The sequence below is a fragment of the Rattus rattus genome, chromosome 5, assembly GCF_011064425.1.
Source record: "Rattus rattus isolate New Zealand chromosome 5, Rrattus_CSIRO_v1, whole genome shotgun sequence".
Lineage (NCBI taxonomy): Eukaryota > Metazoa > Chordata > Mammalia > Rodentia > Muridae > Rattus > Rattus rattus.
Window position 1 is genome coordinate 97,254,602 of NC_046158.1, and position 27,456 is coordinate 97,282,057.

At 38.4% G+C, this 27,456-nt stretch overlaps 1 protein-coding gene across 1 annotated transcript in view; it reads left to right on the top strand.

Annotated features, from left to right (window-relative positions):
• The window catches only part of Knl1 (kinetochore scaffold 1), a 61,814-nt gene extending 34,883 nt beyond the window's left edge, over positions 1-26,931 (top strand). The window contains exons 11-24 of the mRNA XM_032903949.1: positions 213-311; positions 3,803-3,918; positions 8,881-8,971; positions 9,797-9,913; positions 11,122-11,209; positions 15,843-15,920; positions 16,087-16,126; positions 16,888-16,989; positions 18,471-18,571; positions 21,070-21,138; positions 21,719-21,828; positions 23,034-23,152; positions 23,548-23,670; positions 25,067-26,931. Coding sequence (XP_032759840.1) covers positions 213-311; positions 3,803-3,918; positions 8,881-8,971; positions 9,797-9,913; positions 11,122-11,209; positions 15,843-15,920; positions 16,087-16,126; positions 16,888-16,989; positions 18,471-18,571; positions 21,070-21,138; positions 21,719-21,828; positions 23,034-23,152; positions 23,548-23,670; positions 25,067-25,166 — 1,353 coding nt within the window. The 3' untranslated portion in view covers positions 25,167-26,931. The remainder of the gene's footprint in view (positions 1-212; positions 312-3,802; positions 3,919-8,880; positions 8,972-9,796; positions 9,914-11,121; positions 11,210-15,842; positions 15,921-16,086; positions 16,127-16,887; positions 16,990-18,470; positions 18,572-21,069; positions 21,139-21,718; positions 21,829-23,033; positions 23,153-23,547; positions 23,671-25,066) is intronic.
• The last annotated feature ends 525 nt before the right edge of the window (positions 26,932-27,456 follow it).

Sequence of the window (27,456 nt, forward strand, 5' to 3'; positions counted from 1 at the left end):
GTAGATAAAGCTGTTTAGAAATGAATGGTGTTGGGGTTGGGATTTAGCTCAGCGGTGAGCGCTTGCCTAGCATGCGCAAGGCCCTGGGTTCGGACCCCAGCTCCGGAAAAAAAAAAAAAAAAAAAGAAAGAAAGAAATGAATGGTGTTAAAGTCAGAGTGAATGTACTTTGAGTGAGCGTTCATATAAAGTCCTTTTCTTTCTTTTTTTTAGAAACTGAAGGATGGACAAATTACAATCAAAGAGTTCTTCATACTTCTTCAGGTCCATATCTTAATACAGAAACCTAGGCAGAGCACTCTCCCAGCCAAAGTAAGTGCAATTTCTTGGCAAAATATTCATCCTAGCTAAAATATATCATGCATTGTTGTTGTCATTGTTGGTGTTGATTAAGTTAGGTTGCACCACAGCAAGCATTTATTAAAAGATAAAATCATGGGGTTGGGGATTTAGCTCAGTGGTTAGAGCGCTTGCCCAGGAAGCAAAAGGCCCTGGGTTCGGTCCCCAGCTCCCAAAAAAAAAAAAAAAAAAAAAAAAAAGATAAAATCATGAACTGGGGAGGTAGCTCAGTTGGTAGAGGCTTGTCTACCACGCTTGAAGCCTTAAAGCTGCCAAGTCTAACAACCTGAGTTTGTATACCCTCACACTGATGCACTTGTAATACCAGCTGTAGTCTCTCCAGCGTTCCAGTGATGCTTTTGGAGGCAAGATCTCAGATCAGTATCCAGCTTGCAGCTCTCCCAGTTTGACATCCATGAGGTTTTTTTCCTCCATCAGTGGTATAACTAACAACATCTTCAAGTCTCGATGGATGTCAGTAGAGCCAAGTCATGCTCAAGAAGAAAAGAGACTTGAAAAATCTTAGATATCACAAGGAATGGGTTATATGTAGATCCTGGGGAATGAGGTTCATAGCTGTGGGCATCTGTCCCAAAATTTGGATTACTGAGAGTCTCTGAAGAGTAGAAGTGGGAAACGTGTTTGGTGGGAGTGGAGATGTTTCTAACCTTCGTAGACAATGTTTGTAGCTACCTCATATTTCTGTGTGTTGTAGGAACTCAGCTGCCTGCACTGGCAGAGGGTGCTTTTATAGTCATCCCCGATCCTTGCTGTTTATGGAGAGGTTCAAGCTAAAGTTCTGTAACCCACAAAGTATAATTAGGCTGAAGAACTCCTTGGCCAGAAATACCAAGTGTTGTTTATATAGAAGTTGTACACTTATTCAAAATGAGTAAAAATGGCTTGTACACAGAATCTCTAATTCAAGATGCAACAAATTACTCCGCCCACTAAGTACAACAATAAAAACTATCCAATCTGTTCCACAGTGCATGAACCTTTTATTCACTGGCACCTCTGCCATTTACTAGCATGATTGTAGGCTTTACCTTTTTAAAACTTATTTTTCTTTTATGTTTATTGATTTTTTTTTCATGCATGTTCTGTGGATCACATTTATGCAATGCCTGAGGAGGAGAGAAGAGGTCATTAGGTACCCTGGGGCAGCAGTTAACAGATAGTTGTAAGCTACCATGGGGTACTCAGAACCAAATCTGTGTCCCTTATAAGAGCAACAAGGGCTCTTAACTAGCAAGCAAAAAAAGAAAGAAAAAGAGATTGGCCTTATATTGAATGGAGATGTCATGTAATATTTTTATAACTTTCTTTTCTTGTTCTTTTACAGAGAACCTTGATTTCATTTAGTACCAGTGTTTAGAAAACACAATCAACATTTTACTATCGCCATTTTGTTTTGAGTCAGTACACATAATTTTGATTTTTATGCATTAAAAAAAAATTTTTTTTTTTTTTTGAGCTGGAGACCGAACCCAGGGCCTTACGCTTGCTGGGCAAGCGCTCTACCACTGAGCTAAATCCCCAAGTTTTTAAGAACTCTAAGAAGTTCTTAAAGAAGATTGTAGCCAATTTTTAACTTCAACACTTACAGGCAAAGACATTGCCCATCTCTGTGAATTTAAGGCCAGCCAGGGCTTCACAGTGAAACCATTTCTCAAACAAACAAACAAACAAATAAGAACCTGATAATTGAGCCAGTGAGATGACATATTGGGTAAAGGTATCTGACACTAAGCTGACTGCCTAAGTTTGATTCTGCAGAACCTACATGGTAGAAGAAAAGTGACTTATACATCCGTGCTGTGGCTTGCAAGCCACACATATAATAAATAAATATAATTTAAAATAAAAAATAATTTTGACACTATGCTGGATGTGGTGGCCCACATCTATAATCCCAGTTCCTGATAGATACAACCAGGAGGATTACAAGTTCAAGGTCATCCTTGACTACATGTATATTTCAAGGGCCACCAACTCTCTGTGAGACCTTGTCTGAAAAGAAATAGCTGGAGGGGCCCAAGGAGATGGAATAGTTGTTAAAAGCAGTCTCTCCTGTTGCCGATGATCTAGGTTTGAGTCCCAGCTCCAATATGGCTGTTCACAACTGTATAGTCCATTCCCAGGGGATTTGACAGCCTCTTCTGGCTATTTAGGTCACCAGGCATGAATGATGGACATACATACATACATACATACATACATACATACATACATACATACATGCAAACGAAATATACACACCTAGGTCATGGGGACTGAACACAGTCCTCATGCTTACTTATCTCCCAGCTTCTTAATAGATAAGTCCAAGGTTTAGAGTGTTGAAATAACATATTATGTGCTGTACTGCTTGTAAGTAATGAATGAAGTGGTATTTGATTTTTTTATAGTAATGAAATTAAAAGGCTTATTTAGGTTAATTTTTTCCAAAACAAGATTATGTTTATTTGTCTTTAAACTAGAGTTGTAAAACATAACAAACTGTTCTTTAATGGGTGGATGGATTGGTTGGTTGAGATAAGGTCTCTAGTTTAAGGTACCCTGGAATTTACTATGTAGCAGAAGATGGCTTTGAACTCACAAAGACAAGGTCCTTTTGTGTCAAGTCTCCTAAATACTGGAATGGCAGGCATGAGCCACTACTACTGCCTTTTTGTTTTGTTTTGTTTTTTGTTTTTTCCTCCTTTCTAAGTAAAGTGGTTCCTGGTTAGCTAAATTTTGAGGTATTGATTTTTAAATTACATTTGTCTATTGCATGTATATGTATATGTGTACATGCATGTACATGCTTTGAGGTCAGAGGACAATTTATGGGAGCCACCTTGCTAACCCTTGATTTTTCTTAAAATAATTCATGATTATTTTTAAACCACTTTCAGTCCTATAAGTCAATATTCTTAGCTTAACTGAACATCTGTGGAAGAATGGATTTTGAACCAAGAACCTCATGTTCCCTATACTGAACTGTTTGTTTGACTTTAAGAAATAGACACTCTGGGGTTGGGAATTTAGCTCAGTGGTAGAGCGCTTGCCTAGGAAGCGCAAGGCCCTGGGTTCGGTCCCCAGCTCCGAAAAAAAGAACCAAAAAAAAAAAAAAAAAAAGAAATAGACACTCTAAAACTTGAATTTGTTCTTGTATCTGTTTTTGTCCTTAAAATGCCAATTTTGAGCTAGGTATAAATCAGGTACTTCTATAATTCCAGTACTTGGGAGGATCAGGAGATCAGTGAGAGTTCCGTATAGACCCTCTATTTAAAAAAAAAAAAAAAAAACCAAAATTGTACAAGAACAAAAATCAACATCTGGTTCTGCCAGACATGGTGTTATAAGCAAGAGGCCAAGATCACACATTCCAGGCCAGCCTAAACTACATAGTAAGGTTCTATCTTAGATTTTAAAATAAAAAGGTATCAATTCTGATTCATTGATTACTTTTTTTAAAGTTTACTATAAACACATTACCTACCACAGAAGATCTGATGTTGAGACAATATGTTTACGGACCCAAGATACAAATTTACAGAGAAGATTGTGAGCTTCTTCGACAGAAGATTGAAGAGTAAGGAAGTTTACATTTATTTCCCTGTAATTGTGTTTTGAGGGTCTGGTATTTTAATTAGAACAACAGCACTGTGAAAAAAATGAATGGAATTAACAACCAGTATGACAGGAATAGAAACCCAGTTCAACCTATAATATTGTATAGCCTTGAATAGTTATTTACTTTTCTTTTCCTCTTCATAAAGTAGTAATGATATCTATTTAATGGATACCATGAGCAATAGCCATTATTTACACAAAATGTTTTATATCATGATGAATAAAAAGATAAACTGAAATTATTATGTTATGATACAAATTAGTTAAAACAGAACATCTTCGAAAGGATATAATATGCTGCTGTTCACCTCCCATGAAAGACAGGGTTTCTCTGTGAATCCCTGGCTGTCCTGGAACTCTCTATGTAGACCAGGCTGGACTCAAAACAGGATATACCCCTACCCTTGCTTTGTGAGTGCCAGATTCAAGTTGTAAACTGCCACACTTTAATTTTGGGTTTGTAAACTGGGTGTTATGGTTCATGACTATAATACCAGCATTTGGGAAGGGAGGTGGAGAGAGGAGGATCCTGAGTTTAAGGCCATGAGGTTGTAGAGATGACTTTAATGGTTAAGAGCACTTGCTGTGTGGTCATGAGGGTAAGAGCTCTGATTCCAATATCCACATAGTAAGTCAGACATCACGCCCATTTGGCCTTCAAGCCCAAAGATACACACATCTATTCATGCAAATAGATAAATAAATCTTAAGAAACAAAAAAGCCAGGCCATTCTGGTCTACATGATATCTTTTCTGCAAAAAATAATTGTATATATAACTTGATATGCTGGCATAGGCCTTTTCGTTTTAATACTTAGGAAGCAGAGGCAGGGCAGATCTCAGAATTCAAGGCCACCCAGGGTTGCAAAGCGAGATCTTGTCTCAAAAATATAGTAATAACAATTGTATAGTATTCAAAATCAAAGTTATTTCGGTGTTTCTAATTTTTGCTACATGTTCCCTCAATTTACATACATAAAAGAATATAATTTTACTTAGAAGATAGCTCAATCTTGGATCTTTGTAAGTAGTACACCCAGATTTATAATTATAAATCTACTTTTCTTAAGATAAACTAAAATTCAAAATAATGTTTATTTCATGCTATTTTAGTACTTTCCAATTACTTTTGACACAATATAAAAAATAACTTTTAAGTGTTATGGTTTTTTTTTTTTTTTTTTTTTTTGTTTTGTTTTGTTCAATTTGTGTGTGATACTGGGCATTGCTTGACCTAAGGACTTTAGTGCTAGGCATTTAATTTCTCTACTGCTGAGCTATATCCTTAGCTGTAAAAATCATGTAGTTTTGAAGTTATTTATTTTATGTGCGTGGGTATTTTGTCTGCATGTATGCATGTGTGCCTAGTGCCCATGGAGGCCAGAAAGGGCTTCAAATTCCCTGAAATTGAAATTGCATGGTGAGCTGCCATGCGGGTGGATTTGGAACTGGTCCTCTGGAAGAACAGTCAGTGCTCTTAACCATTGGACCGTCTCTCCAGCCTTACTTATGTAGTTTTAAAAGAAATTTAAAATAAAACTGTTAAGTCAGTATTTCATCTGGATATAAGGCATATACCTATAATCTCCATACTAACGAAAAAAGATGGTGAGTTCATAGCCGTCCAGTGATAACTATATTCCAGGTCAGCCGGGGCCATGTAATCAGACCCTATCTCCTGAAGAACAAACAAATGCAGCGAGGTCCTCTGGTGTGGTTAAAGGACCTGAGGTCAGACCTCTAACACCAGTGTGAAAGCCGTGAGAATAATAGCACAAGCATCTTTAATTCAGAACCTCCTACCGGAAGATGGGAGGCAGAGACAAGAGACTCTAGCTGTTCAAGGGTCATGTAACCCGCTATATACAGCATCAGAAAGCAAAGAAGGGACTTGGGCCTTAAACAGCTGGTATCTGAGGGTGTTCTCTGACTTCCACACATGCCCATAGACACACTAATGTGCACATATACACACTGTATACTCACACAAACAAGGGGAAAAGAAGGAACAAACAAAAATTATGGTACAAGGGGCTGGGGATTTAGCTCAGTGGTAGAGCCCTTACCTAGGAAGCGCAAGGCCCTGGGTTCGGTTCCCAGCTCCGAAAAAAAGAACCAAAAAAAAAAAAAAAAAATTATGGTACACCAATTTTGTCTGATTCTTGTTCATTCAGCATATCTATCTATTCAGCACTGCCACAATCTATATTAGTTCTAGGGTTCATCACTGAATAAGACAGATAAGATTCTTAATGTTGTAAAGTGTGAACTGGAGGAGCCTCGACAGGTGGCTCAGTGAGGAAGAGCATAAGCGGCTCACGGCCGCCTGCAACTCCAGTTCAGGGCATCGATGCCCTCGTAATTGTTTAGTTTCTTTCATGCACCTAGTGTACATAAGCTCCTTCAAGTACACACAAATATATATAATACATAAAGCTTTAAAAAAAAAAGAAAATTAATCTAACCTTAAAAAGAAGCAGCTTACCAACCAGAGCTCCCAGGGACTAAACCACTACCCCAAAGGCTATACATGGACTGGCCCATGGCTCCAGCTGCATATGTAGCAGAGGATGGCCTTGCTGGGCACCAATGGAAAGAGAAGCTTTGGTCCTGCCAAGCTTGGACCCCCAGTGTAGTGGAATGTGGAGGAGGGGACAGGAGAGGGGGTGGATGGGGAAGGCAACACCGTTATAGAAGAAGGGGAGGAGGATGAGATAGGGGGCTTATGTCTGGGAAACCAGGAAAGGGAATAACATTTGAAATGTAAATTTAAAAAGAAGATCCAATTAAAAAAAAAAAAGAGTGGCAGTTGGTTTAGATTTGTTCTGTTTGATTTTTTTGTACCTATGTGTCGAGGATATAGTTCAGTGGAACATTTTCATAAATATGCATGAGGGTATACCTAATTTTCGGTATCACAAATATCTTTGTTAGAGATTTACTTCCTCTATTTATTAGTGAATATTGAAATTATAGCAGCTTTCTTATTGAACAGTGTCTCATTGTGCCAGGCTAGTCAGGAACTCATGTTTCATAGCTCATACTATCTAAGAATCACAGCTTAACTTTGCTGTGTTTTATAAATTCTATTTTGTTAAAGTTTGATAAACTTTGGGGTAAATTGAGAACTTTTACTTAAAACACCAACTACAACTTCACAGCAGTTATACAATGACATCTTAAACTTGAAAGCAATGTGTTTCCACTTACAGTAAGCAAATAGTGTGATGTAGGACTCCTTGTTAGAAAGCTTTTGATTTGTAACACTTCTTTTTTATTTTTTTTACTTTAAAATTTTATTTTTATTGTTTTAAATTGTGTGTGTGTATGAGAGAAGGGAGAGGGGGAGCGAGTACAGATGCCCAAAGAAGCCAGATGTTGGTGTCTCTAGAACTGGAGTTAATAACATTGTGAGCCGTCCAGCATGGGTGCTGGGAACTGAACTCAGGTCCTCTGAATAGCAAGCTCTTAACCACTAAAATTAGTACTTATTTATAAGTACTTTTCTATCTTGTTCTTTTGAGACAGTGCCTCAAGAGACTGAAGTCTAGGCTGACTATTCTGGGCAATCTTCCTGCCCTGGTCTCTGAAGTATTAAGAGTACAAGTGTATACCATTCCTCAATTGCAAATGCAGCCGTCTTATATAATTTAATATGTGCAGTATCTGCTTTGCATAAAACAATAAATAATACAGGCAATGGACAGGTAGTAGTAGGAAGGTGCCTTCCTGGAGGGGGGTTGGGATTTTGTAAGTATTAGCCTTGACATATGTAGTATAGTCTATGGAGAAACAGGGGCAGTCATTTCTGGAAAAGCCAAATCCCTGTACTGAGGAGGAAGGAAAAACAAAAGAAAACCAAAAAACTCTAAGAGCAGATGGATGTGCAGAGTAGTACAGTGGGTGTCCAGGTGTGGGTGGGGAGCCTGCAAGGGTGGGAAGCTTGAATTTTCAGAGTGATTGGCCAGAGTTATGGAGAGGAGACCCTAGGGAGTGAGGGCTGATATTATCTGTCAAGGTCTCTAGAGGATCTTGGTTAGCTGCTGGCTGAGTGAAGATTGGGGGTCTGGTGAAGTGAGCCTGAACTGCCTCCAGAGGCTGCTGCACTTGCTGGGATGCTGACCTCTTGAGTTTAGAACCTAAGCTGCAAGGAAGTGGTGGATCCCAAAATGTATTGGGGAGACAGAGCAAGCAGAAGGAAACCTTCATGGGCTGTGGGAGTAAGCCATTGAGGGAATTTTGGGAATTCAAGGGTGGGAGGACGAGAGTTTGGGACCTCTGGCCTGATTTACCAGGCCCACAAAGGCTGAAAGTTTCGGGGGCTCAGCCTAGAGCTATCCTAAGACTCAAAATCAAGTCTTTGCCCCCTTTTTTTCTTGCTGAAGATCCTGGAAGCTAGAACCTTAGTAATCCGGGTGCTACTCTCTCCTACTGCCTTCTCCACCCCCTCCAAGTCCTGCCATCCCCCAAAGGTACCAAGGCCCCCTGGGTTCTCCAGTGGACTCTGGCCTCTCTGACCCTGAGATCTATCCCTCTTCCCAGCATCATCGGGACATTGTCTGTCTGTCTGTCTGTCTGTCTGTCTGTCTGTTTGTTTGTTTTTCAAGATAGGGTTTGTTTTTGTAGCCCTGGCTATCCTGGAACTCATTCTGTAGGCAAGGTTGTCCTTGAGTTTACAGAGATCGGACTGTCTCTGCTTTCCAAGTGCTGGTACTAAAGGTGTGCCTAACCACATTAGGCTCATTGTGACATTCTTAACTTTTGTTCTTTAAATGTTGAATAATCGTCTAGCTATGTTTCCTGAGTGAATTAGTCCTCCTGTGTAGAAAAAAAAAACCCTAGAAATAATTGTTTGGCTGTATGTTTAAGCTGGCTTATTCAAGCAGAATTCTAAATCTTGTACTAACATTGTTTATTTTAGATTGAAGGTATCTGCGTTGAACCAAGATAAACTATTGGTGGATGTAAATAGGAACTTGTGGGAAAAAATGAAAGACTACTCTGACGAAGAGGTATTTTTATTCTATTTTCTGAATAAGAATTGACACGTTTTGATACATTTGGAACTGTTGCCTAGCCTACTGTGGTGGCACACTCAACCTTTAATTCTAGCATTTGGAAGGCAGAGGAAAGTGGATCTCTGAGTTCAAGGCCAGCCTGAACTATAGAGCTAGTTCCAGTATAGCCAGGACTACACAAGGAAACCCTGTCTCCAAAACAAATAAACAAACAAACAAACAAAAAAGAACTGTTACTTGATAGTATGGAGTTCTTTAGTCTTAGATCTAATGCGTTGCTGTGGTCTTATCTAATTATTACCAAGTAATTGTTAAATATAACCTTTCTAATGCTTGATGTCTAATTTAACATGTAAGAAATATATAGGATGTTCCCAGCCTTTTATTTGCATTTTCCTTAGATTTAAATGAAGATTTTCTTTAATTGGTTAGCTACTTATTAGTTCATTTTACTTATGTCCTCATATATAATCATGTTTTGTTAATTAAGAGCCAGTCATTTTCTAGTTTATAAAATGAATAAGTGAAAGAATCAAAACTGAAGTTTTTATATTTTTAAATAGATATGCAGATCCTAAGTGTGGTGGCAAGCACCTGTGATCGCAGCTCTTTAACGGCAGGAGCTGGAAGAGCATGCGTATAAGACCAACCTGGTCCATATGACTTCACATCTACCAATTTGCAAATGAAAAGTTCTTGCCTTAGGATCAGAATCTAGATTAGGCAAAGCACAGCACAGGCAATTGAACAGATCTTACTTACCTTATCTGACTTGTTGGTTTTTTTTAGTAAAATGTATTCTTTAACTTTCTCATACAGCTGAAGACCTATGGAATTTACCTTAACAAAATAAAATCACGTTATACCAAGATGACGAAAGTCTTCACTCACCAAGGAAAAGTGGATCTGTATAGCAAATTGGTGCACTCAGCTGAGGTAATGTGGGATGGTTGACATATAGTAATGTATAGTAGATATGAAATGCTTCTTAGGAGATACATAAGTGAGGCTTGGATAAAAGTTTGTTTATAAAAAGTGAGGTTCTAATAACCAAAAACTTCAACCTTGGGCATTAGAAGTAAAATGAAATATAGTTACTATTATGGGCTATGTCTCATATATTGTCATCCATTTTACATATTGAAATAAAATACTTGTGATTCTGTGTCCCTATTCATACAGAAGGCAGTATTATCTTCTTTATATCCATATTCAGTTGCATATGTATGTGCATGTGTTTATCCTTTTTCTTTTACAAAGGCTTTACACATGGAGCTGAGATTATAGCTCAGTGTAGAACATTTGCTTAGCATTTGTTCAGTCTCCCATTTGAGAGACAGAAGTAGGGTGCTCATGCCGGTGAGCATGAGCATATACACGTGTACATAAGACCAAGCACGGTAGCCTAGCTCTGCTTAGTAAGTACCAGCAAATAAGTACAGGAAGTATGGTATACAGTGTCATCTGTATAGAAATAAAAATGCAAAAATAGCTGTGCCTGGTGCATATACCTACAGGAAGCTGAGCAGGAGGATTGCCATAAGTTCTGGATCACATAGCAAGAACCTGTCTCGAGTTGGGAATTTAGCTCAGTGGTAGAGCGCTTGCCTAGCAAGCGCAAGGCCCTGGGTTCGGTCCCCATCTCCGAAAAAAAGAAAAAAAAAAAAAAAGAACCTGTCTCAATAGCAGCAGCACAGACAGAGCCATCCGTTAGAGAAAACTAGCTCTTCTCACACAGTGAACTCAAGGCAGTTCCTGAAACATGCATAGAAAAGAAATGCTATAATAAAGAGAAAGACAAAATTCATTTGTCTTTTTAAATTAAAAAATTTTAAGTTCAGACTAAAAGTTGTGACCTCAAGATTTGCCTTCATGCCAGTGTGGTGGCGCAGGAAGTCCAAGGCAGGAATATCACAAGTTCAGCGTCAGCCTAGGCAATTTAATTGTAAGCCTGGCTTTAGTTGAAAATAAATGGATAGGGATAAAGGGCAGCAGTAGATCATGTGACCAGCATGTTCAGTCACTGTTATTGCCAGATTAAAAAGGGAAACAAGATTTGCCCATTCACAGTCGTGACAGTAATTGAACTATTAAAGGATTCTTTGGAGCTTCAGCTTTACAATCTATAACGTTTTTGTGTTTAGACTGAGAAGAGGAAACTTCAGATAAAAATCAACGAGATGGACACCATACTTAAGAAGATCAATAACTGTCTCACTGCAGTAGAAATAGGTAAAGTAATGCTTTCCTTCAGGGGCTGAGGACAGAGCTCAGTGACAGACGACTTACCTGGTATGCAAAAGGCTTTAGGCTCAACTTCTGAAAGTACACAAACTTAAAGGATAATTTTCTATAAATGGTACTATAAGTTAGAAAATTTGGTCTTAACTATGCTATTTTAGCAGCCTGAGTTCTTAAATTGGAGCAAAGTAATACCCTTTTTTTGGGCTAATGAGTTAGTTCAGTGCATAAAGGTGCTTGCCACCAAGCCTGATGACCTGGGTTTGATTCCTGGGCCCACATGATGGAAGAAGAGAACTGGTTCTCATGTGTTCCCTCTGTTCTCCATAGGCATGCTGTGGTGCACACCCCACACCCCAGAATAAATCAGCGCAGTAAAAATACTAGAAGCTGGTTTCCTATCATCATCCGTGACAGTAAAGAAGAGATGTCCAAAGAAATAAGTTCTTTTGCAAAGCTCTTCATAACCTATGCCATAATCTTGTATGGTTTTGTTTATTTGGGGGACAGAGTCTGCGTAGCCCAGGGTGGCCTGGAATTTGCCTGAGCTACTCTTGAACTTGTGGTCCTCCTGCCTTGCCTCCTAAGTGCTGGCATTACAATGTGTGCCTCAATGCTCAGTATTCTGGGGTTTTGATTTTTTTGTTTTTCAATCACACTTGTTTGTGTTTGTTTCTTAGTGTATGTACTTTTAAGGTTATGTATTTATGAGATTTTTTTAAAATTTTACTTTAAGTGTATGAGTGTTTGCCTACATGAGTTTGCACCATGGAGGCTAGAAGAGGGTGTCAGATCCCCAGAACTGGAGTGACAGATGATTGTGAGCTGAAGTGAGTGTGCTGGGAATTGAACCTGGTACTCTGGAAGAGCAGTCAGTGCTCTCAACTACTGGGGCATTTCTCCGGCCCCACCCACACTTTTCTCTTGTGTGTGTTCCCAGGGTGTGTGTGCCACGGGGGACATATGGAGGTCAGATGATAGCTTTTGGGTGTCAGTTCTCATGTGTCTCCATTCTGGGTTTCTGAGCTCTAACTTGGGCTTACGTTACTGCTGAACTGTCTCATTGGTCCATGTTTTTAATAGATAAATTATCTCTATGTGGAAATTACTTAACCATCTTCTTTGGCCGCTTCAACTCCCAACTTTTAGTTTTGCTTTCCTTTGTCTTCTCAAAGATCACAAAATTCCACATACTCATATTTCATGTTCCTAGTCTTTAGTCTGTTTCCTTTTTTTTGACACTGCTGATTGTTCTTTTCTTCCTAAAACATTTATTTAACTTACCCTCTGAGGCATTACAACACCTGACTCTAATTCTATTCTTTACTTCTGGGCTGTTCTTTTAGCTCCCGTATGGGCCTCTCTTACCCAAACTAACCCATCAGCACCTAGGCCAGGTATGACTGCCCATAACTCTAGTTCCAGGGGGTCCAACATCCTTTTCTGGCATCCTCAGGCACACACACATACACACAGGCACATGCACATTTGTGCATACCTGTTACTGTACACACACACACACACACACACACACACAGATAGACATAAAATAAAAATAAATTGTTAAAAAATTGTAAGCTGTGCTCGCTTCGGCAGCACATATACTAAAAAAAAAACTATAAGCTTCATGGAGGTAAAATTAGCATGTTTTCTTCCATTTTTTTAAACATCTCTAGCATTGTGAATTGCATAGAAAAAGTGTCTAATACATGCATCCTGCATTTAATTGAAAACAAATATATGAATATCATAGTTTTAAATAACTTACCTCTTTATTATTTTACTTTATACTTCATAATAAAAGAAATATAAGCCACTAGACTAGATCTTCCAAACTTCCTAATAACAAAGTTTATACATTCTTTTTTCCTTCTTTTCTTTCCCCTAACACCGATCTTCCCATCTAAACTGATTTTGTCAAGTGTGGTAGTACCATACCCTGTAATACCAGCACTCAGGAGGCTGAGGTAGAAGATTTGCTAATGAGGCCAGCCTGAACTACATAGTGAGTACTAGGCTAGACAGCACTAAATAGCAAGATACCGTCTCTTTTCAAAAACACATAAATTAATGATTTCTATTATGTCTTCACAGTAATCTTAAATTACTGATTCCTTCCCTTTATCATTTTCATTCCCATTGAATTTATTTACCTCACTGTCATCTTTAGCGTGTGCCTAGGGGTATGGCTTAAGTGTTGTTTGCTTAGCATGCACAGAACCCTGAGTTCCATCTCCAACAGCATCTCATGAAGTCAGATATGAATGTACATGCCTGTGACCCCAGCACTCTGAAGGTTAAGGCAGGCAGAACAGAAGTTCAAGATCATCCTGAAGTACTTGAGGTTTTCAAAAGGAGAAAAACAAAAAATAGTTGTGTATTGGTGGCTCAACAATTGCAGTCCCAGCATTTGGGAGGTCAAGTCGAGAAGACTGCCTTGATTTCAGGACTGGCATGTGTTGCATTGTTGTGTTCTAGGCTAACCTGAATAGTATGAGGTCCTTCAGAAAGGGAGAGAGAAGGGCTAGAGAGATGACTAAACAGTTTGTGAACACTGGTTACTCTTCCACAGGACCTCAAATTTTATTCCCAATACCCACATAGTGGCTATAACTAAATTCCCAGGGGACCTAATGCCCTCTTCTGACCTCAGAGGGCACCAGACATGCATATGGTACACAGACATACATGCAGACAAATCACCCATTTACAAATAGTAATAAGTTTGTTTAGAAGCCTCTCTACACCCCAAGAGCAAATATAAATAACAAGGCTGGGGGTGGAGTTCAGTGGCAGAGTATTTTCAGGTCCTTGGATTTGATCTTCTCAGGACTGAAAAAAAAAAAACAAACCCACAACAGAAGAAAAACCCAACAGCTATGCTTCTTTTCTCATTACTTACTTTACAAATTTGCTGAGTTTGTACCTTTTGTATGATAGTACTCAGAAATAAGAACATACTAGTAACCAAAACCAAATATTATTTGTGCCCTTGTGGAACTTTTTTTCCTCAGACAGGGTAACATGTAGAATATACTGACCTCTAAAGTGCTCCAGAGTATCCTTAAACACCTGATGCTTCTTCCTGTACCTCCACGATATTAAGATTACGTACATATGGAAATTTTAATATGAAGTAACTATTGACACTAAACAAATAAGCTGGGTGTGGTATTATATGCTTGGCATCTCAGCCTGTAGGAGATGGAGACAGGAGGATCAAGAGTCTGAGGCTAGCCTATGGTACATAGGACCTTTGTTCAAAAACAAAAACACCGAAACAGCCTTCCCTCAAAAGTAATTTTATAGTAAGTTTTGAAGAAGATCTTATAAGTTACTGAGATACTTCAATAGAAATCTGATCTAGTTAAGAGGTCAAAGCAGCCTTACCTATACAGAAGAGACTTTTCAGCTAAAATATGAAAGATTAATAGGCGTAAAAAGACAAAAAGAGAAACCAGACATGGTTCACATCATTAATCTCATCACTTGAAAAGCTGAGGCAGGAGGATTGCAGTGTGTCTGAGGCCAGCCTGAACTACAGAGTAAAACAGTTTCTTTAAAACACGTACACAGATAAATGTGTGTTCAAGCACATACACAAAGAACAACAGACTATTAAAAATTAATACACGTAGAAAACTCATAGCAATTACATGTTTGAAGATAGAGATAAAGTAACAGAGAACAAAAGGGAATGTCTTCTAAAAGCTAGATTTGTTAAGGACTAGGCATAGAACAGCCTTCCAAGGAGCTCTAAATAGTTTTATAAGAAGTGAATTAGCCATGTGTTTATTAAGCACTAATGGTGGTAAAGAGCTTGGGTTTGGATAGATAAGTAAATGCAAGCTGTTTGTCCTGGTGCACATCTGTAATCTCAAGCACTATGAAGGTTGAATTAGAGTCTGCATAATGAATTCCAAACCAACCTGAGCTACATAGTGAAACCTTACCTCAAAAGAAGATGGGAAGTATTTTTGAGGTAAAATTCAAGCTTGGAGTAGGTATTTTAATCCCAGTCCTTAGAAGGCAAAGACAGGAGGATCAAGAGTTATCATCATCTTACTCGGTGGGGCCAGCTTGGGCTACATGAGACCCTATTGCAAAAAGGAAAAAATTGTCAATGCTAACTTGAGACAAACTGGGCAGCTGGCGCCCCTGTAATTTTAGCTACTTGGGAGACTTTGGCAGGAAGATTACAGGGTTATGGCTGGCCTGAGCCAGACTCTCGGGTACTGGAGAAGCATCGGCAGTGCTTACCACATGAGCTGCTGATGACCCATTAGAGGAGAACTGACTCCCGAAAGGGTCTGCTGACCTCTAGTGCTCACCAGTCCCTCTCTCTCTCCCTTCCTCCTCTCTCTCTCTCTCTCTCTCTCTCTCTCTCTCTCTCTCACACACACACACACACACACACACACACACACACAGAGAGAGAGAGAGAGAAATGATAATAATAATAAATGTTTTAAGTATAAGATGAGATCACTGTCATTTGCTCTGAGTTCACTTATCTGATACCAAAAGTCTTTGAAATAATAGCCCAGGTCTTTAATGGCAGATGTGTATTTGTGAAATATTCCCAATGCTTCATTTGACCTCTAATGCTTGATGTTTACCTTAGAAACTAAGAATTTGGAGGCTGAAGAGAAAAATGATGCCATGGAAGATTGGGATTCTGAAATACGAGATGCAGAGAAAGGTAACTGATTTAGTTAAGGTGTTAAAGCCAGAGAGAAATGCACTGTTGAGCTCATTTACGTGTTAGATGAGATTAGGTTAGGTCAGAATTTTCAGTAAAGTAAGTGATTGTGTTTCAGGTTTCTCCTGGTGTCCTTTTTATGCTTGTTTTGTTTTTGTTTTCATAGAACTGGAACAGCTGAAAACTGAGGAAGAGGAACTTCAAAGGTCAGCTAACAGTTGAATGTTAAAAAAATATGATGTTGCCAGATATGGTGGCTCATATGATTTGATCCCAGTGCGTTTTAGGCCTAGCCAAAGCTACATATTCATTCTCTCTCTCTCTCTCTCTCTCTCTCTCTCTCTCTCTCTCTCTCTCACACACACACACACACACACACACACACACACACACACACACACACACACACACACACACACACACCAGCAATGCACATAAAATTTGAATTGACAAACATTAACTTGACAGATAGTAATGTTCGACTGAAATTAAGTTGACAGAACTCTGGGTATGTTGGTACATGCTTATAATCTTAGCAGTCAGAAGGCTGAGACATAAAGCTTGCTGTAATTCAAGGTTAGTATGAAGGCTTTGAATTCATAGAGATCTGCTTACCTCTGCCATCAGTGCTGGGGTCAAAGGTGTGCACCACTGTAGCACCACTGTAGCCAACCTCTGCCTTAGCCTTTAAGACAGAAGTTCTGATTGAACCCGGAGCCTACCAATTGGTTAGACTGACTGACCAGCAAGACCAGGGTTCATCTGTCTCTGAAGCACCTGTCCCAGCACTATAACAACACCTTGCTTGTCTTTCCTGGGTGCCAGGGATCCAAACTCAGCTCCCTAAGCTTTCACAGGGGAACTTTTTATCAACTGAGTCATCTCCTCATCCCTGAAACATTTTGTTACTATTCTGAACTCACTAACAAATACTTGTTTTTCTGTGAATACCTGATTTTATTTGCAGAAAGTTCTTAGAAGTAGAGACACAGAAAATGCAGACCCTTGCTCAGATAGAATTTATAAAAGAACAAACAACTAAAACAGAAGAATTACTGGATCAATTGAGGTAAGAAAAAGCAAATGTCACCAGTTTCTGGTCTATCCTGTACCTTATATGTTGCTATAGATTTTTGGAGGATTTGGGGGTTTATTATTAATGTTTTAAGTTAGATTTTACCTGTGTTGCCCAGGCTGGCCTAGAATTTCTGGGTCCAAGCAGTTGTCAGCCTCAGCTTCTGAAGAATATCCATCCACATTCTAACACCACAATACCCAGCAATTGCTATGGCCTTTAAACACCTACAGCTGCAGTTCTTACCTTCCTTATGCAGCAGCTGCCCTTCAGTAAAGTTCCTCACATTGTGTGACTCCCCCAACCATAAATTATGTTATTGCTACTTCATAACTGTAATTTTGTTACTGTTATGAATTATAATGTAAATATCTGTGTTTTACAATGGTCTTAGACAACCACTGTGAAAGAGTTGTTTGACCCTCAAAGATTGAGAACCGTTAACCAACCTTTCAAAAAAGCCATTATACTTCAAACCTAAGGTAAAACAAACATATAGGGCCATGAGTTAGGTTAAAATATTTTAAAATATTTTTGTATTTCTGGAAAGCTGGTTCAATGGTTAAATATACTGTTCTTGCAGAAGATCCAGTTCATTTCTCAGTACCCACATGGTAGCTCACAACTGCCTATAATCCAGTTCTAGGGGATCCGATGTTTAACATTTTATCAAATAGATCCCCTTCCCCTCCAATATATGATACGAGATCGAGTCATATACATAAGATTGAATCAAGTGTTGTTGAACATAGTAGTAATCCCAGCACTTGGGAGCAGAGGAAAGAGAGTTGTTGTAAGTTCTTGATCAGCCTCATCTACATAGCAAGTTCTCAGCTAGCCAGAGTATACAGTAAGACCTTGACTCAAAACAGAAAACAAAAACAAACAAAAAAAACCAAAGGAACAAGAAAAAACAAGACTGTGTAATCATATATTTTTTCAGGGTTTTGTTTTATGTTGTTTTTCCTCAAAAGGTCCTTATTGCTCACAAAGATTCCATTGATGATAGGTCTCCATGTGTATGTGTGAATGGAATCATAAAGTTTTGCATTATCCTTGCACAAGGGTTAATTTGTTCTTATTTTAGTATATGTGTTGCCAAAGTGCTTGTCTGGTGTTTTGAGATACCATCTCGCTGTGTAACACAGGCCAACCTAAATCTCAAGATGATCTGCCTACTTCAGCATCCCAAGGGCTAGGACTGAAAATGTATGTCCTTCTCCCAACCTGACCATTCAAATTATTTAAATAGAAATATTATTTTCCAATCCAGTGGAGAACAAGAACAGTAGCTACTATTGGTTCTATTTGAATGATATCATAAATTCTTTATTTGGGCTAGTAATTTCTTGGGTTGAACCCCCAGCATTGGGAAGGGACGAAGGAAGGAAGGAAGGAAGGAAGGAAGGAAGGAAGGAAGGAAGGAAGGAAGGAAGGAAGAGTAGACTTACTTGTTTTTCTTGTTTATTCTCTAGTTTTTCTGAGTGGGATATCATCGAGTGGAGTGATGAACAAGCGGTATTTACCTTTGTTTATGATTCAATAGAACTTATCATCACTTTTGGAGAGCCTCAGGGTAAGCAGTAAAGCTAAAATGATCCTCTACAGACAAATGAATGCCCTAAAGATAAAAGCCTACATTCTATTGTAATAGTAACTATTGACAAATGACAATACTGCTGAGAATCTCAGAAGAATAAGTTACTTTAATGATAATAGTTTGGGGAAGTTTGCTAGAGTTTGAACCCAGGAACTCCTACATGCTAAGTTTAAGCTATCCCAGTACAAACACATTTTGTGTTATAGAACTAAGACTATAGTAGAGCAGAGTGTGGTGGCATGGCTGGACAGGGTCACCTGCTACCTGGTGAGACCCTGTCTCAGAAGACAACGAACAGTAGCAATGAAAATACACTGGTTTTGAGTTCTTTTAGATAATAAAATTATCTCTAACAAATAATATTTTTCCTCGTGTGTGTGTGTGTGTGTGTGTGTGTGTGTGTGTGTGTGTGTGTGTGTGTGTGTGTTAGAAAATTTACTTGAATGGCTGTTATTCTTGATTGATTTTAGCCTGAGAATACAGCTCAGTGGTAAAGCACTTGCACTGCTATACCTGATTCCTTGGGTTCCATCTGGAGCATTGGCAGGGAGGGTAAAATTGTAATCCCCTAAAAAGTTCTCTATATAATAAGCCATCGGAGTAGCTAGAAATCTGTAGACACTACATAGTTACTGAACAGAATATGTCATGATCATGTCTTTTTTTTACGTTTTAATTTTAATATGTCTATGTTTTCAGCATGTGTATATATGTATGTGTGTGTGGGTACCCATAGGGATCAGAAGAACCTGTTGGATGCCCTGAAGCTGGGAATCATGAGAGATTGTGAGCCTGATGTGTGTGCTGGGAACCAAACCTCTACACCTCACATCTGTTTTCCTCATGCACCTATAGTACCTAGGACATAGCAAGTAATAATAAACCATTTAACAGAAAGAGTTGGAATCTGAGAAGCAAGAAGTAACTTAAAATTTTGACGAATTGGGGTTGGCGATTTAGCTCAGTGGTAGAGCGCTTGCCTAGGAAGTGCAAGGCCCTGGGTTCGGTCCCCAGCTCCAAAAAAAAGAACCCAAAAAAAAAAAAAAAATTTTTTTTTTTTTACGAATTAGCAGCTAGTAGATTAGGAGATGTTGGCCCCACTGTTCTCATAAGGCTTTACTTGATGTTTTGTTTGTTTGAGACAAGGTCTCAGAATGTATATATACTTAACTGGCCCCAAATTCAGAGATCTACCTGCCTCTGCCTCCTGAATGCTGCTGCTGTGCACCTTGTGCCTATTTGATTCTTGAGAGGAACATGTTTGCACAGAAATCATAGTCGAGGGAGGAGCTCTTAATATTTTTCAGTTGTAAAATACAGTCTCTGGGTACTGATGGTGACCCAGGACCCAGACTTGTTGGCTTGGCTTTTTTTCCTCCCTGTTGTTAGTGTTGACTTTATTTCCCATAATTTCCCCCATAATTTGTTTGGGTTTTTTTGTTTGTTTGTTTGTTTGTTTTATTTTGTTTGTGGGGTGTGGTGTTATGCTTTTAGTTTATCAAGATAAGCTCTCTATTTAGCCATGGCTGTGCTAAAACTCATTCTGTAGACCAGGCTAGCCTCAGACTCAGATTTGCCCAAGTGCTAGGATTAATGACATTTACTACTAAGCCTGGATCATAAATTGGTTTGATGTACCCAAGCCTGAAGACAGGCACAATAGCATAGTCCTTTAATCCTAGCACTCAGAGGCTGTAGCAGATGATCTCTGAGTTCAAGGCCAGGCTGCTATACAAGTTCCAAGACAGTCATAAGTACATAGAAAAAAATCTACCTCAAAAAAAGGAAAAAGGAAAAGAAGCAGCAGCAAAAATAAGATACACAACCCCAGTCCTAAAGTTTCTTTTAAAATAAAAAAACAAAAACAAAAAAAAAAAAAACTGAGCTGGTCATGGACGTAGAGGTCTTCTTTAATCCTGTCACTCAGGAGGCAGTGACAGACAGATCTCTGTGAGTTTTAGGCCAGCCTGGTCTACAGAGATAGTTCCAGGACAGAACGGCTCTGTTACACAGAGAAAGCATGTCTTGAAAAAGAAAAACAAAAATCAAAAGAAGAAGGAAAATGTTATGAATAAATAAACAAACAAACAAATAAATCCTTGTTTTACACTTTAATTTCTTTCAAGGGCCTACTAAGCCAATATTATTGAATGATATCAGGGGATCTTTGCCATATACAGAGAAAAATGTGATTCAGGAATAACCTTCAGTGGAATTCTAAAGTATTGGAAAACGTTTAGGAGACAGCTCAGTTAGTAGAGCGCATGCCTGGCACTCATGAAAGTCTGGGTTCTGTCCTCTGCACTGCATAAACCAGCTATGATAATATATGCCTATGATTCAGGAGGTGAAGTTAGGACAAGAGCATCTAAACTCCAGAGCTGTCCTCAGCTAACGATTTTGATGCCAGCATAGGCTATGTAAGGATGTGGAGGAAATAAGAAAGAATAATCTCCTATTTTGTTTCTCCTTAGTTGGTCTCCCTTTCTTGGACAAGGCTTACAGGACGATTAATGAACTCAGTTTTCAGTCTCTGTTAGACGGTAAGTTCTAAATATTTAAGCCTCTAAATTATATTGGTAATCTACAGGTATAATAATGTCCTTAAAATGTGTTTTGAGACATAAAACTGCTTGTATAGTATTCTAAATTCTGATTAGACTTTAAGAGAAATTATTATATTACTTCTAGATATTAAATAATGATTAATAAATATTTTTATTTTTGAAATTAGCACTATGGGTACTCAGTCTATACCATATATTATATTACTTATATCAATGCTATAAGTAGATATTATTTTCTGCTTTACCAGTTAGGAAACCACAGATCATAAAAATTAAGTGCTATGCTTATAATTACTTAGATAGTAAAGAAAGGCTAGCTTTGAACTTAGAAATTTTATGATCCATTTAAATTTATGCTTTCACCAAAAATTTGTTATATATGCTTAGGCTTAAACTTTTATAGAGTGGCTTCTATAACTCCATATGTTATGGTCATGTTTGAAAATAAAAAAATAAAGAAGGCATCTAGTTTGAAATGTTTCTAGCTTATATAACATTATATTCATACAGTAAGGTGATGAATAAATAATATCATTTTCATTTTTTCCTTATTCAGAAGATAAAGCACCTCCTTCCTCCCTCTTGGTCCACAAGCTTATTTTCCAGTACATTGAGGAGCAGGAGTTCTGGAAGAAGAAGTGCACAACACAGCATCAGGTGCCCCAGGTAAAGTCTACTGAAGCTTTCAGATCTTGCCTCTTAGTCACAAACAGAACTGAAATTCTACATATGTAATAATACCCTGAAATTATAAATATTTCAGTTGTCCACATGTGGGGGATTATAATAGCCTCTGAACCTCAAAAGGTTTTCTTTTTGCATGTGTGAGTGAGTGTGTGCACGTGTGTTGAGCAATGGGATTAAAGCTACATGCCACCATTGATCATTTTATTTTACTTCTTTAGTTCATATTCAAAATAATGTAGTGTTGTTTTTGTTCTTGTTCTTTGGTTTTGTTTTGAGACTATGTCTCTGTAGCCTAGTCTGACTTGTGTAGCCAAGGTTAACCATGAACTTTTTATTTATTATTTATTCATTCATTTTATGTATGTAAGTACACTGTTGCTATGTACAAACACACAAGAGGGCATCAGATCTCATTACAGATGGTTGTGAGCCACCATGTGGTTGCTGGGAATTGAACTCCGGATCTCTGAAAGAGCAGTCAGTGCTCTTAACCACTGAGCCATCTCTCCAGCTCAACCATGAACTTTTGATCTACTTGTCTTCAGTGCCCAAGTGCTGGGATTACAAATATGCACTATGATACCTCATTTACGCAGTGCTGGGAATCAAACTCTGGGCTTTGTGCATAGTAGGCCCAGACCTTTTATTTATTCATTTATTTATCTATTTATTTTCTGTATATGAGAATACTGTCACTGTCTTCAGACATACCAGTTAGGGCATCAGATCCCATTGTGAATGGTTGTGAGCCACTGTGTGGTTGCTGGGAATTGAACCCAGGACTTCTGGAAAAGCACCCAGTGTTCTTTCTTAACTACCAAGCCATCTCTCTAGCCCCAACTTTGTTTTTTTAAGTTTTATTTTTTATTTTATGTGTTTAGGTGTTTTTCCTGCATATATGTCTGAGCCAGATGTGTGCAGTGCCTGAGGTTGCCAGCAGAGGGCGTCCAAGTCCTCTTAAATTGGAGTTACACATGATTTTTGACCATCATTTGGATATAGGATTCAAACCCAGATCCTTTAAAAATTCAGCTAGTGCCCTTAACTACTGAGCCACCTCTCTAGCCACTAGAGCTGGACTCCTGACTAAGCTTCATCCCTAAGTCCCAAAATAAAGTGTTTCAGTATGATCTTTTCATACACACACATACTTACAAAGTCTATTTGTTTGTTTATTTTTCTAGATGCTTCAAGAACTCTCATTGGTAGTTAACCATTGTAGGCTTCTTGGAGAAGAGATTGAATTTTTAAAGCGATGGGGACCAAATTATAGCCTAATGCATATAAATGTGAATAATACTGAGTGAGTATGTTCGGTTCCTAGGCTCTGTTATAATAAAGTATAAGTTGAGTGGCTTAAATAGCAGAAACATAATTGACTTAATATTCTGGAGACTAGAAGTCTGTGGTCAGTATTAGTGGGGGTGATGACATCACTAGCCATTGAAAGACCATGTTTCAAACGAAAAGGTTGAAGGTGCCTGAGATCTGGATCACATGCTCACCTCCAGCCACGCCATGAATGTGCGTACTTGTGCAATCTTTCCCTGTCCTGTGCAATAACTATCACGGTGTCTTGCTCCAGATGCTTCCCTTTTTTATTTTTCCTATTTGATAAGGACACGAAATTATAGCCACATAAGTTTCTTACACAAGTATAAAAGAAAAATCTGTTTTTACTTGTGTCTGTGTTTATAGGTTACGGCTTCTATTCTCCAGTTCTGCAGCATTTGCAAAGTTTGAGATAACTTTGTTTCCCTCGGCCCATTATCCCTTGGTCCCACTACCATTCACCATTCAAAATCACCTTGGGAAGACTGGGTAAGTAAACATTCTCAGCGAGAGGTCCAACTACTTTTGTACTCTTCTTAATTCATTCCAAAAGTCCTTGAGAGTGTCAGCAAATACATTGCAAAATGTGTCACTTGTTTCTGTCTTCCTTTTCCAGTATTCTTTTTAAAGTCAGTGGTATTATTACTGTTTCGAGTGGATGCCAGAGTCCTGTCTTTTATGATGGCTTCAGGTTTTCAACGCTTCTCTGTAAAACAGGCAAGATTTTATAACTGGAGATGTGCTCAGTTGGTAGCATGCAGAAAGTCTTGGCTTGCATTCCCAGTACCATGTAAATCAACCATGGTGGTGCTGTACATCTGTACTCCAGCCACTTTAGAGGAAGAGGGAGCAGGATGAGAAGTTCAAGCTCATCCCCATTAGACCATGATCTACTTTAGAATTATTTTGATAATACTGTGATATATTAGAAGCTGTCCTTCTTAAAGTCATCAGCAAACAATAGTTTAGGATTTTTGTAGCTGACAAAATTAACTTGGGACCAGATGGCTCAGTTGGTAAAGAGCCTGCCACAGAAAACATGAAGACCTATGATCCCATGCCTAGCACACAGGTAAACTCAGGGTGAGGTTGGTACACACCCCTAACCCCAGTTCTGGGAAGATAGAGACAGCCCAACCTGAGAATCACTAGCCAGCCCATCTAGCCAATCAGTAAAAGACCTGTCTCAAAAAATAAGTTGGAGAGCAACTGAGGAAAACATAGTTTGTCTACCTCTGGTCTACACCCACACACACAGGAACACACATGTGCATGCATGCAAACACAAAAACAGGGTAGGGATTGTGGAAGGGGTTGGAGAGATGGCTCGTAGTTGCGAATGCTTGCTGTTCTTTCAGGAGTCCTGGGTTTAGCTCCTAGCACTCACCTAGTGGTGACATATTAGAACAAAGAGTACAGCAGCCTACAACCATCTGTAACTAACTCCAGGCCACTCACTGCCCTCTTCAGGGTGGCGCCAGCACCTGCCCTCCCATGTGCCCATTCCTATACACACATAATTAAATCAGAATCTTTTGGGTTTTTTTGTTTTTTTTTTAAGCCATTAGTGGGGTTGGAGATATAGCCAAGTGGTAGAATGCTCGTCTAGCCTGTACAAAGGCCTAGGTTTAATCTCTAGCGTTATAGGCAAACAACAACAAAAAAAAGCAACTAGACCAGGATATTTACAATTATATATAGAATTGGTTATTCTTCCTTATTTTAGAATACAGTTTCAAGTAATGTTCTGCTTATTTACAGAAATATACATTTGTGCTTCCTAGGAACTTAAGAGAGAATGTCCAAGGACATGAGTAGCCCTGAATTGGAGAGAAGTATAAGTTTCTCAGGAAAAGTAATTAAAATACCCTTTTGTCTTTTCTAGCCATGATGAAATTGCTGCCGTTATCTCTAAAGTGCCCTTAGAGGAAAACTACCTGAAGAATGTAGTCAAGCAGATTTACCAAGATCTACTTAAGGACTGAAACTTTTTTCCATAAACCACAGATCACAGCTATAACAACCAAGAAAAAAAATATCCATTTACCCAGGCATAGAGGTGAACTCTTGAAATCTCAGGATTCCAGTAAGAGATGATCAAGGCCAGCCTGGGCTGTCTATGAGAACTGGTTGAAAAACAGAGTACTTAAATGGTACATCAGGGTCAATATTGATATTTACCCTTTGTCTTAATATCATATAAAACTAGCAAAATTCCTCCCCATGATGTCATAGTTAATTTGTATCATTAGTTTTAAAATACCTAGTCGAAAATGATGAGGTCTCAAATAACATATTATCTACTTGCTATTATACCTATAGGTTAAGTGATCAGACGTGTGAAAATTTTCCCCTAAAGTAGCTTATTGATAGAACACTTATCTTGTGTGTATGAAGCCCTACATTTAATACCACAAAAAAAAATTTTTTTTAAGAAAGTCGAAAGTTGTGCTCTTGCCTTAATACAAGCTCTAAGAGTAACATTTATGAGGAGGTAGGACACAAAGATTAGTAATTCCTCCTATCTGGAGCTGTGTATTTATGGTTTTTGCATAGCAGATCTATCTACAGTAGAAACATTTCTATCAGTTTCTCCTAAAAGATACCTACAGCACAGCTACTCAGAAGACTGAAACGGGGGGACCACATGACCTCATGCTTTAGGACCACTCAACATAGTCAGTGGATTTGTCTCAAAACCAAAAGAATATGTCTCTTCACAAACTACTCATACTTCTCCATTTCAGAAAGCTGTTAAAGAAAGTAGAAGCACTCAGCTATTGGAATGGTTGCCATATTTTCTTGAGAGTCTTGGTATTTTCTTTACAGTGTTTATTAATGTTTTCTCTTTCTAATGTGTACTCTTTCCAGGAAAAGTTCACTCATTTTGGCCTGATATATTATGTAAATATATGACTGGTTTTGTATTTGTGATGTATGTGATAATGAAATAGTATGCCTTCAGTGCAGGTCATTTCCTTTTCTATAAAGAATGCTTTACAGCAAGATTTTCAATCTTTTTTTTCTAGTGGAATTTAAACAATATCACATTGCATCACTAGTTTCTCACAATCATAAAAAACTTGCTTTCTGAAACCACATTTTTCTCATATACAAAAACAATATATAGATTGTTTAATAAATTAACAGTATTGTCTCTGAGGCAGAAGGTGTGAAGGACTTCCCCACATACTTGTCAATTGTAATCACGCTGACTTCGTTTACGCTTAATTCTAAACTGTGTTTACATTTTTAAATTAATTTATCTTAAATTTTTTCTTTTTATATCATGGTAAAGTCCTTTTAGTTCCACAAATGTTTTTATCTTATTTTTCTGATGTATATTATGATCTATACATCAAAAGGTCACACACTCTGAAGGCTTTCAAAAGTCAACTCAAAACCCTTTTGACTTAGAAAATAAGCCAAAGTAGCCATAAAAAAACTTGTAAAGTCATCAGTATGATTTGCTTCCTATGAAATTTAATTCATCCTTCTGACGAATTTTTTTACCTATATATCTAAAAATTAGAGGTTTTCTTTTATTTTTTCTCTTAAACTTGAAAAAACTGCTCCAAGAATTTTTCTTATAATGGCTTATAATGGTTTTTTGGCTTTTGATAATGTAATTATGTTTATATAGGTGTTTGTGTTTTTCAAAGTTTATAGTTTGACAACTTTCATAATTTCTAAGTTTTTCTTTTCATTTAAGGATTTTTTTCATTATTAAAGTACATTCATTACGTGTAAGCCTTCATAATTTATATCTCTATTAAGAGTATTCTGTAGTGGGGCTGGCGAGGTGGCTCAGCACTTAGGAGTACCTGTTGTGCCTAGCGGCTTTCATCCAGTTCTAATCTTGGGAAGCAGAGGCCAGTGAATCCCTGAGTTCAAGGCTGGCCTGGTTTATAGAAGGAGTTGCAGGACAACTAGGGCTACACAGAGCAACCCTGTCTCAGAGAGGGGGTGAAAAAACAACACTTGCTACTCTTGTAGCATTAGTTCCCAGTACCCACGTGGTAGCTCATAACTGTCTGTAACTTCAGTTCTAGCACATCCATTACCTCTTTAGCCTCCATGAGCACTAAGCACACACGGCACACACGCATACACCGGTCAAACACTCATACACATGAAATAAAAATGTCTTCTTTTTAAAAAAGGATAATTTTGCCTGGTATAGTGGTGCAGGTCTTTAATTCTAGCATTCAGGAGGCAAAGGCAGGTGGACCTCTGAATTAAAGAGACCAGCCTGGGCTACAGAGCCTAGTCCCA